The sequence below is a fragment of the Plectropomus leopardus genome, chromosome 7 (genome assembly GCF_026936395.1).
Source record: "Plectropomus leopardus strain MGB_pleo_1.0 chromosome 7, ASM2693639v1, whole genome shotgun sequence".
Lineage (NCBI taxonomy): Eukaryota > Metazoa > Chordata > Actinopteri > Perciformes > Serranidae > Plectropomus > Plectropomus leopardus.
In genome coordinates, this window is record NC_142182.1 from 7503966 (window position 1) to 7516079 (window position 12114).

General features: G+C 38.2%; 1 protein-coding gene across 1 annotated transcript in view; it reads left to right on the top strand.

Annotated features, from left to right (window-relative positions):
* fa2h (fatty acid 2-hydroxylase) overlaps positions 1 to 9996 on the top strand; it is a 53796-nt gene extending 43800 nt beyond the window's left edge. Inside the window, exons 3-7 of the mRNA XM_088079773.1 lie at positions 2606 to 2748; positions 4371 to 4471; positions 4701 to 4873; positions 5702 to 5954; positions 6802 to 9996. Of these exons, the coding sequence (XP_087935899.1) occupies positions 2606 to 2748; positions 4371 to 4471; positions 4701 to 4873; positions 5702 to 5954; positions 6802 to 6869 (738 nt within the window). The 3' untranslated portion in view covers positions 6870 to 9996. The remainder of the gene's footprint in view (positions 1 to 2605; positions 2749 to 4370; positions 4472 to 4700; positions 4874 to 5701; positions 5955 to 6801) is intronic.
* The last annotated feature ends 2118 nt before the right edge of the window (positions 9997 to 12114 follow it).

Here is a 12114-nt window from a genome sequence, read left to right on the forward strand (position 1 = left end):
CTCCACTCAGAACTGTCTGCAACTGGGGCCGACAGTATACATGATGTCATATCAGTGTGGTGTTTGTCATGTGACCTGGCAGTGAGTTTTATATCATCATTTATCAATTTCTTGATGATTGTGGGATTAAATTTCCACCCTGTTTCAAACTGTCAGCTCCGGTTTCTGGTAAGTCCCCATCCTTGTGACAAATGTCCCACATCAAGTGACAGGCAATTTCACTTCTTTTTTTTTTCTTTTTCTTTTTTAAAATAGACCAAACTTCTTGTAATAATGAAAGTTCTCTTTCTTGTAAAAGAGGGAGTGCAGATTAGCACCTGATAAACACGCATTTTCTGTATGACGAATGTGAACGTGAGTACCAGAGTTTTTACTTCTTACTGTACTTCTATTGCTTTTTTTTATTGCTTTATGGGCTTTCATTGTGCAGGCAAACAAACTTTAGTTTGGGCCATGGAGTAGCAGCCTTTTAACACACCGCACCTGCAGGTTTTAGAGTCTCAAATTCTCATTGCAGAAAATGAAAATGTGCATAATTTATAATACATGCAAAGCTAAAATGGAGGTATTCACTGAGCTCCATTCTTATGTAGCAGCAGTGCAAAATTTGACAAAGTAGTTTTGCATGCAAAGTTACTATTTTTGGATTTTGTACAAGTTTATTTCAGATTTTATTTATTTATTTATTTTTTTTTTGCAGATTTAACTTTTTTTTGTCCTAGCCTTATACAAGTACTGCACAGCATTACATACTATCAGCACAAAAGCAGAATAAGCTGCATTTATGATTATACTTTGTGAACAGAGGTAATAAAGGAGCTGGGTACATTGCTCTGATGCTGATAAATCCTGCAGTGATATGATCTGTAGTTGACAGTCAGCGTCAGCAAAAGTGCCATCGTATGCTAAACTGTCAGTGTGTGTGAATACATGATGCTTGAAGTGGAGATGTCATGCACAGTGGTTGTGTGTGTGTGTGTATGTGTGTGTGTGTGTATGTGTATGTGTATGTGTGTGTGTGTGTGTGTGTGTGTGTGTGTGTGTGTTGTGTGGCAGAATTTACAGCTGTGGAGAGACCGTCTTTCTTTGTGTCGAAATGACTGAATGTGATAAACAGGTTATCTAGTGGTGACCTGAAATCACTTTTAATCATCAGCCTGGGACTCAATAATTGACTCAGGTAACCGTGCCACTCCGTGCCTGTTACTGATGTACCATAAGTGAGACACCATGACAATTATAATTTTCGAAATAATAAATAAAAAACATCATTTAGATTTGCTTGGGTCAGATAGTATGATGCTTCTTAAGTAATACAACTGACGTTAAGATATGCATGCGTCAGCTGTCTGATTTATTCAGGGTTTGTACGGTCATGGCCATGGTCATGGAATTTGCAAAAAAAAAGTTCCAGGCCTGGAAAACTTTTGGATAACTAACTATATCCTTGAAAATAAAAATATTTTTTCATTTTCAAAGTTCCTGGCTATGATAAATGTAAAATTTTAAAGAAAAAAATGCCAAGAATGTTTAAAGTAATAAAAAAAATCACCAAATTCTTTTTCAAAGAAAGAAAAAAAATGCCAAAATAATGATAATAAAAAATCACCTAAACCCTTTCAAAAAGGCATTTTTTGTTCTTTAAATTTTTTTTAAAAAAGCAATTTTGTTGTTTTTTGTTTTTTTTTAAATCGACACATTACACAATTTGCTTTAATAATTTCAAAAAAATTTAAAAGAAAAAAAACCATGGCCTTTATTTGTTGAAAAAAAACATGCCTTCTGAGGTTTGGAAGCCAAGTTTTCTTTGAAAATCAGTGGTAAAAAAAAAATACAAAATACAGCCATTGAGAGTTTTATGCCACTCCCCCAAGCCACAATAAAAAATATCAGTCCCTCCCAAGTGCTTAAAAAATTATTTGACATGCCTCCTCCCGTTTGTACCTCGTCCTCATAAATAACGAACAGTCCCTTCGTTGTATTTAAATGTTCAGTTTTAATCCAATTCTGAATTCAATATTTTTAAAATGATCTATATTGTAAAAAGCCATTATACAGTAATAAAAAAGAACCGATAAGAAGTATCGATGGTCGTTTCAGAGAATTTGTGGTCATTAAAGTTTGCCTCAAAGTCATGGAAATGTGTTGGTAAAAATGTGTTGAACCCTGATTGTTGTGATGTGTTTATGTGACCTCTAACTAGAATTTATCCTCCTCATGAACAAGTTCTGACTCAAAGAGCAGCTTTCCCAGCTGAAAACGTCCCCTCAGGTGTTACAGAACTGGCCACAGCTCAGAGTGAAACTTGACCGTAACATCTTGACTGTGCACCCACAGCAGAGCAGCGTGTCTGACGTGTGGCCGTCAGCATCTGGAGCTTGTAAAGAGCTTAAGGTCTCTGGTCTTTGGACTCCTCAGTTATGACTGGCACAAACACAAACAAAGCAGTCACTTCCTGGTTCGACAAGTCGAGTATTTTTAAATTCTTTGCTGCCACCCGGAGGCAGCACAGTTTCTGTTATAACACACTGCTTTGTGTGCTTTCTCCCACGCAGTCACATTTACCTGTGAGGAATATGGTTTACTGACTTCTGATTGGTTACAGGATTTGGTGGACTGGCGGAAGCCCCTGGCGTGGCAGGTAGGCCACCTCGGAGAGAAATACGATGCGTGGGTTCACCAGCCGGTCGACAGACCAATCAGATTGTTTGGAAACCCCTTTCTGGAGGCGAGCACCAAGACTTCCTGGTAAGAGGCTTTATATATATGTGTGTGTGTGTGTGTGTGTTTGTGTGTGTGTGTGTGTGTGTGTCTATATCTATATCCTACACTGTATGCAAAAGTAGGGGATTTGATTTTAGCCATTTCACATTGAGAAGTAATAATAATAATAATAATAATAATAATAATAATAATAATAATAATAATAATAATGAGCTTTATTTGTATAGCACCTTTCATACATAAGTCGTCTAATTTATTTTATCACATTTTATGGTTTTACTTTCTAAAAATGTGTTTTATGCTTTTAATGTGCTTTTATAATTTTACTCTAATTGTTTTTATATATCTTTTATATTTCTACTTGTTCTGCAACTCACATTGAAAAGTCATCATTATATAGATTCTGAGGAAGACGAAAACCAGTTGCATTTGTTTTTCTGCTGCTCATATGGTGCAGGGTTGTGGACTGATATCTATGAAAGCCCTAAGTGGCCATATATTCATACTTTTTTTCCCCTTCCATTTTCCTAAGATAACGAGAAATTTTCTGAAGATCTGGAGATTGTATTTTCCCGAGATAATGACATAATTAATTTCAGATCTCGAGATAATCTCGAAACAGAACAGTAAATAGGCTGTTCCTTGAAAGGATTTATTTGAAACATCAAACAGTGTGGCAATGTCACAGGAGCGGGAGAATATCGACCACAGCATCACACGGGTGGGGATGTGGGGACTATTTGTGTCCAGTTTTGACAAACTGAGAAAGAAGTGCAGGCTGATATGCATCATTCTAAAATATTTTTAAAATATTTTTGAATAGGAAGCATTAAAAGCACAAAAACAACCGGCTTATTTGCATTAGTGTCCGGGGCATCCATTAGTCAGCGTGGCATGACATGTCACATGTGATGGAAATCTCTGACCCGTCACATTTAATTTGCTATCTCGAGATCTTAAATTAATACCATCTTTATCTCGGGAAAACAGAGTTTCGCAATCTTGAGATCTTGACAAAATCATCCCTTTATCTTAAAATGTATGAATGTGTGGCCACTTACGGCTTCCGTAGATATCCAAGGTTGGCTGGCGCCGCTTAACAATCTTTTGAATTTATACCTTTGAACATTATAGAGGATGACTGCTGTCCCAGATAATAAATACAGTTATTCTGCTGGGTAAAAAAATCATATTAAAAGCTCAATCAGGGGACAGAGGAGTTTTTAAGAGGAGCTAATATTTACGGTGAAGAACATGGGATGATTTTTTGTGCCTGTGCCTGATTGTAGTTTGAAAACTGTCTTAAAGACTGGGATGTGTATTAATCTGTTAATTTGGGCCTTTGACTTGACTATCAAGTCACCAAACCATGCAGAGATCCCAGAGGAGGAGGCTTTCCACCACGTATTTCGGAACAGGCTTCTACATGGGCCCTCCACACCAGATTGTTGTGTATGTGGATGTCCAGGTACCTGTAGGAGTCCACCTTTGCTGTAGTCAGGGATGATCACTATTGCATGATCACCTAAAGACTTGGGGTCAAACGCTATCTCTGTTTTTTTTTGTTTTTTTTGTCGTCAGGATATGATGATTTTTGTTCTTCGTCAGGGAATGTGACCATGTTTCTGTCTGCTTTCTTGTTACAGGTACTGGGTACCAGTGGTGTGGCTTCCTATTGTGTTTTATTACAGTTGGCACTGCTACACCACCCTGGCAAAGGGCACCACCAGGCTACATCTCACTTCAGGTAACACACACACACACACACACACACACACACACACACACACAGAGCCAAATACACTGTTGACATTATGAACACATGAGCACCAGAGACTCTTTCTCACTTTCATTTTCATTTAAATATCCTCATTCTCGCTTGTGCTCACACACACAACATGTTTGTTTTCATCATTTTAATGTCCACTTAACATGATTATACAGTATATGTCAGTATCTCTGTGTGCGTTTTCCAGACTTCTCTATCCCGATCCACAAGTACATTTTCCCCGTGCTCTTTTTGATGGGCTGGTTCTTGTGGTCGTTCATCGAGTATTGCATCCATCGTTTCGTCTTTCACATGAAGCCGCCAGCCCATAACTACTACCTCATCACGCTACACTTCCTCCTGCACGGACAGCACCACAAGGTACAAACACATCACCACCGAAGCTTATCTCACCATCATAAAACTGGTTTAATCATAAACTCATATTTGCCTAGCATGCATACTTTATGGAGCGATTTATGAATAATTTTAAATTGCTGGTAACAAACAACTTTCTCCCTTTTCCACATTATATCTATTTATATATATTACTTTTTATATTTTTACAGATACAGTTCTATCAACTGTTAATACTTTTTGTTTTACCTGTTCTACTCTACCCCTTTACGATGGACACATTTTTGTCTTTTTTACGGAGGTGAGGGGATCTTTAAAGGGAGACAGCAGGTCAACAGTATATACCACATAGAAGTGGTATACATTTGTGAGAACTTTATTTGCTCTACTGTGAACTTTTGCTAAATATTTTTCATATCCTGCACAAAACTGCACAGCTTTCTTCATCTAAATCAGATGTATTGTACATTTTTGTTATGTTATGTTACTGTCAAAGTATCTCTGCCATATTTCTATTATACATTTTTCTTTTCTTTATTTAAGGTCTTGTACTTTACCTTATTATTAGTATTATTATTTTATTTATTTATTTATATTATTATTTAGTTTTGTATCCCTATTAATATATTTATTGTATGTTTAATGTTTGCACCAAAAATCGAAGCAAACTCCTTGTAAGTGAAAGAAGAATATTTTTTTCACTTGCTTTAAAACTCGCTGCAGCCTCTGAAAGACAGTACCGTCAGCTGAAGAAGGCAGGTGTCCTAGCGGTGTGAAGGCAGTTATCTCATTGTTTTGCCAGTTTCTATCTGTTGCTTCTACATTATCAGTGTGTAACGTCTGTCTCCACAGTCTCCGTTTGACGGCTCTCGGCTGGTCTTCCCTCCGGGCCTGGCCTCATTAGTGGTGGGAAGTTTCTATCTAATCCTCTGCAGCACGCTCCCAGAGATCCTTGGGACGTCCGTGTTTGTTGGAGGACTGTGTGGCTACGTCGTGTACGACATGATCCACTACTACCTGCACTATGGTTCGCCCAAGAGAGGCTCATATATGTACAGCCTGAAGGCGTACCACGTCAAACACCACTTTGAGCACCAGAGAGCAGGTGAGCACTGGAAACCTGAAATCTGATCAACATATACGACGTAGATCAAGAAGGGATTCTTAGGTTTAATTTTTATTGTCATTATGTTTTCGGGTCTTTTCGTTCCATGCTCGTGAATGCAGTATCTCAAAAAAGGGAATTTCTTCAAATTTGGTATAAACATCCACTTGGACTCAATGTTGAACTGATGAAATTTTGGTGGTCAGAGGTCATATGTGACTTTGTCTTATTATTGTAAACATGATATCATGAGAATTTCTTAAAATTTGGCACAAACGTTCGCTTGGACTCAACAACGAACTGATTAGAATTTGTTCACCAAAGGTCAAGGTCACAGTTACCTTGCGTCTGTCTTATTCCCATGAATGCAATATCTCAAGAAGGCCTTGGGGGAGTTTTCTCAAATTTGGCACAAACATCCACTTGGATGATTTGATTTGAATTCAGTGGTTAAAGGTCAAGGTCAGTGTGACCCCAAAAAACATGTTTTTTGCCATGAATTCCCACTAATTATGACAAATCTTCACACAAATATTGGATTTATGAGGAGATAAAATAATAAAATTGTGACATTTAACATCAAAAAGTTCAAAGACTAACTTCACTGTGCCATAATTAAACGTCATAACTCAGGAGCTGAAGGGGAAACATTTGGTCAGATACTAAATTGGCGACACTAATCTTGGATGTCCACTTTGAAACTGTGATGATTATATAGGTCTTCTGTGTGTGAAGCATCTATTGTTGTCACAGACACTTTACTGATGCTCGGAGGTGTGCAACCGTTGTAGTTGATGCTGTAGTTTCTTTGTGATCTATCAGATGTAATATTTATCGCTCTTTGCAGGTTTTGGAATCACCTCCACGTTCTGGGACCACCCCTTCAACACAGTCATCCCCGATGAGAAGTTCTAACAAAGAAACGGCTCTCCCGAGGGGCCACAGGACTTATCAAGCACCCTTCTTAGCTACCAGCCCACATGCTTTAACCACCCTGACACCCTTAGTTCAATCTGTGCAGCAACAGCTTTCACAACCAAAGAGGAGCTTCTACTTCTGAGGACTCCTGGGCCTCTGCAACTAATCCATACACCCATACTGCACCACATATCATCCTGCTTTTTGATTCTAGCCAGCAACACATTCTTTGAGCTCAGTCCTCTGGGCGCGCAGTCCGCATTGTTTCCACGCTGTGATCAGTCCTGCGCAGCTGCAAGGCCTTTCTGTGCCATTTTTATAACCAAAGCAACATCTATTACTGCTGTGCTCTTCACCACACTGACCTTACCAGCCAGTCATCGCCTGACCGCCATTCACAGCATCATTAAGTACAGATAGAAGTTGGGCAATAGAGAAAGAGAGGGACACACACACACACACACACACATACACACATACACACACACTTAAGGAAATTACATGATTCCTCTAAATCTGTAGAATACTATAGAGCACATTCAAAATCACAATGAAGAAACTCAAAAATACTGAAAACGACACTCTTTTCCTGATTCCTAAAAGTTTGCCAACAGCGTTTCACACAAAGGAACAGACACACATTGTTTGTGAAAATGTGCACACACACACACACACACACACACACACACACACACACACACACACAAAGGCGCTCTAGTAATGAGACTTAGGAGAGCAAACATGATTTTTCAAACCCACTTTTTGATCATGCCACGTTGCTTTTTTTAAGAGTTTGATCAAAAATAGTTCTATTTGAACAATTCACATGTAGTGTATAAGTTAAAAGCTAAATTTCCCGTCCTTAGTTAAGCTGTTTTCTCCCATGAACTCCAGACCATGTGCAGTGAATCAGGTCCCGACATGTTAAGTTGCCCTTTCACACATGTTGCACTTGACAGGTCCTTGTCAGATGTGTTCTCACCTACTTATAAAATCTGTTCAGTTTAGGCAAGGGGTGCAGGAGTCAGGACATGATGCAAAAAAGTGCTGCGGCTAGCATTTTTTAAACTTTTCACCAGAATATAAATGGTGTTAAAATTACAAGAAGTCACACGAAGTCCTCTTTTCACTTAGTTTCACCTATCTTGCACCCCGACTTTACAATGCAACTATAACCAGGTGTCCACACACACTGTCCAAACTTCCCTCGGAGGACGGTAGAGGGAAAAGGAAGTGATAGATGGTCGGTGAATGTGGAAGACGGAGAAGGGAGGAGTGTGAAAGAGTGGCAGAGAGTGTGTGAGAGAGTGTGTGTAAAGACTGAACATGAGAGAGGCCTTTATCTGGTGAACCAACTCAGGAAACAAACATGTCTATCCTTCCTGCATGCTATCTGCAGCTTTAACCTTCCTCGTCCCTACATCTCTTTTTGCTCTCAGTCACTAAGCTTCCCAGCAATGCTGCTACACTCACTTATACTGCAGGTTTGCAACAGCGCACAGAAAATCCCTCCAAGGTGTTTAGTCTCACTGTAGTTTTAGGAAACAGCTATGAACAGAAAACATTTGGTTTCAGATATTTGACGGTGCTGAGAGATTCGTCTGGCAGTTTAGATTTAATTTATTAATTATCAGCAAAGCTGCACAGGTGAAATGATGCTGTAGGGCACTAATGCAATGTGCTGTTCATGTAAAGCAGAGTCCTAAATGTTTGAAACCACTCTGGAGATATATTTTTGCAAGTGTTTTGTAACATTCCCTTTTCATTTTTCTTTTGTTTTCATAATTAATGATACAACAAAGATGTAGAAAAAATATTTTGTAAGAAGCTTTGTACAGAAGAAGAGAGTCTGTAATCACACCAGCTTGGGCTGTGTGAGCAGATGTTTTCATATTGGTTAAGAAAACCACGGATGGATGTGTTGTCTTGGTGTCAAAGGGACAGAGCTGAAGGCATGAGGCCAGTCCGTCAGATCTTCTGCTGTGGGGATCTCGGGTTTAAAGGGTTGACTAAGTGACAAAAGTCGCTTTATTGTCTCTGGGAAAAATTATATTCAGAATTGATTGATTTCAACACAGAATTAAAAAAAATTGGGTCTTTGAAAAATAAATCTGAAAAGACCCATTGTCACTTCATCCATTTAAACCACTGTTTTTAGTGTCCCTGCAGATCCCAGCAGGATGACGATGGATGAACCATCTGACTGGACGGCAGGAGGTCTTAATAGTGACTGGCGGATCCTCATAATGTCTCTTCTAAACACTCAACAACAACGCTGTTAACTATAGCAGAACAAACCATTAGAATCATTTACATTAATAAGTTGAGCACAGTGAGAATATATTACAGGAAATAATTTTTTATCCACTTTTCTAGTTCGAAGAAAGACCCCCCCCCCTTACATAATATGTATAAAATAACGTGCAAAATCTGTTTCAGACTATTCTAACTTTTTTGAAGAAGAATAGTAAATAATAATGCTGTAAAATGCTTCCATTTGCTTAATTTTTTTTTCTTAATATTCAGTGCAGCAATAAAAAGGTCCTCAGGTAAACTTTAAGAGGGCTGTGTCTCCAAAACACTGTCAGGGCTGGCAGGATTGAGCTTTAACTGCACTGATATGTGTCCTGTGTCTGCAGCACATATATCAGTCCATCATATCACTTTGTCTTAACATGCACACAGTCCACTTAATAATGAATGTTAAAGCTGTCATACAGAAAGAATTCGAACTTTAACATAATGACTGTAACACAAAAAAGTAGCTTCAAAAAGAACCAAAAATTATTTTTGTTGCTGGTAATAATGGTGGAGAGAGTGAAAACCATAATAATGATGATGAGTGTAATAATGATTGTGACGGCTGCTTGGCGAAGTGAAAATAACTCCACCTGTCGGAATGAAGTACATCCAGATCTTATTTATGTATATTTATACGATACAGATGAAAGACAGCAGCTTGTAAGCCTTGATTCTGACAAGTGAACTTTTCCTTGTGCTAAATTATGCAGCGTAACAATAATTTTTCCTAAATCTGTTTACTATAATATCTTATAGCTTTTATTTTGGAATTTAAATGTATATGCAAATGCAAACGTATTTGTAAATAAATGTATATTTCTGATATCAGTCTGCCTTGTACCATTTGTTTGAGAATTTTGTTGTTAAGGAAAAACCAACAAATATTGCTCATCATCTTTAGGGAGAAATGAATGTCTGTAAATCCATCGAATATCTGTTGGGATATTTCAATCAGGACCAAAGTGGTGGACAGCCAACTAACATAACTGCTCCTAGACATACAGCGCTAGTGTAGCGAAAAATTTGTATATTCAGAATAGTCTTGCAATAATATGCAATGCAATAATAACAAACAAATCCATATTATTACTAACATGGAGCCTTGGTTCCCAACCAGATAAAACAATAGAAAACCACAGTAAGACCAGTGAGTCCTAAAACCTGAAAATGAGTTTTCACCTCTGGTTCCCTCGTCTCAAAGTCAATGGGTTTTTGGTTAGAAGCCTGAAATAAGATCTGTGGTTAACACTACCTTAAGAGACTTCCACATTTTGTTCACAACATAAAATTTGTCAGTAAATTGTGTGACTTCTAGTTCAACAGGTCGAGTGTGCACCCCGTACAGGCTGAGTCCTCTGCAGCAGCTCATGTTTATTTCCAACCTGAAGCTCTTAGCTGCTTGTTCTCTTTCCTGTTTAGCAAAACCCCCAAAAATATAATATATAAAAAAAATTGTGTAAATACCCCACTTTTATATGTGCCAAAAATGACAGTTGCTAGCAAGATGCTAAATGAGACTACCGAACGTCATCACACTGAACCGCGCCAAACAGCCTGGTAGTGGTAGCGACGCAACCGTGGTGTAGTTCATTCATAGTCTGGCATTAGCTTTTTACTTACGGCAATTACATTAAGGCTTCAAAAATCACCGGAGTTGTGCTCATTTGTGAAGATTATCCTGCTGAACAAAATGTGTAAGTATCAGAATTGTTTGTTTACCAAAGAGCTCATTTTCTGCAATAATTCAAAATCCTATGGAAAAATCCTGTAGGCTTTTTGTTAAGGAAATCAGGATGATGTTAGCTTCCGGGTTGGCCTACAGAAAAACATAATTCCTGGGGTATTCTATTTATTTGGCATTTTATTTTTCATGTAGCGCCACCACCAGATCAACACCTTGTCTAATGCTTTTTTTATGATTTCATCTTTGTACAATTTTTATAATTCCAGTCAGCCTCAATTGTACTTTGTTTGGTGCTAATTAGCAAATGTTAGCATGCTAACATGCTATGGTTAACATTACCTGCTAAATATTAGCATGTCTTGACTGTCAGTGTCAGCATGCTAATATTAGCATTTATCTCAAAGCATTGTTGTTCAGAAGTACAGTGTGGTCGACTCTTTTGTTTGCGTGTAACTCCCTTAACACAGAGTCTTCTGGTGAATGACATGCAAACATACTGTTTACCTGCATCTATATTAACCCTCTGTCTTAAACGCCCCATTTTTAGCTCTTTTTTCTTTCCTGGATTCTCTGCATTCATGGCCCCACTGAGTAAATGTACAAGTGTAGGGTGTCCAGATGTCGCCGTTTTCCAAAGACAGTCCCCGTTTTTGGTGGCTGGATCTGTCCGTGGAAATATAACCATTTTTAGGGCTGTTAACTTTTAAATGACTGTCAGTCCCACGCCATTGACACTTGACACCTTTGAGACAGTGGGCCCTTAAGCACAGTTATGCACAGGGCCCCCCCACTTCTTTATGTGTCTTCACTTATTTATTATTAAACGTCTCTTAATTGTCATTATGAACCTTGATGTGGTTCTGTGTCTATTTCTAGTAAATGTGTGTCATTTTCTTGTCTCTTTAGAGATATTTCTCTGTTTTGTTTCACTTATTTTTGTAATTGTTTTGTGTCTCTTTATTTGCATCTCTCGCATTTTTTCTCATAGAAAGCAGGACAGGACGGGCTTTTCTCTCACATAACGGTCTCTAGACACACAGTGGACACATATGTTGAAAAGTCATGAAGAAGTATGGCTTCATTTTTGCACCATTGTTTGACAAATAGAAAAAAAAGAAATATTAGAAATCCTTATTGTGCATGACAAAATGCTTTTTTTTTTCTTCCATTTCCTGTTTTGATAATCATGTCATGTCCTCTAATACTATCTCATGACCTCTTTTAGGGTTGTAACCCTCATGTTGGGAACAACTGATA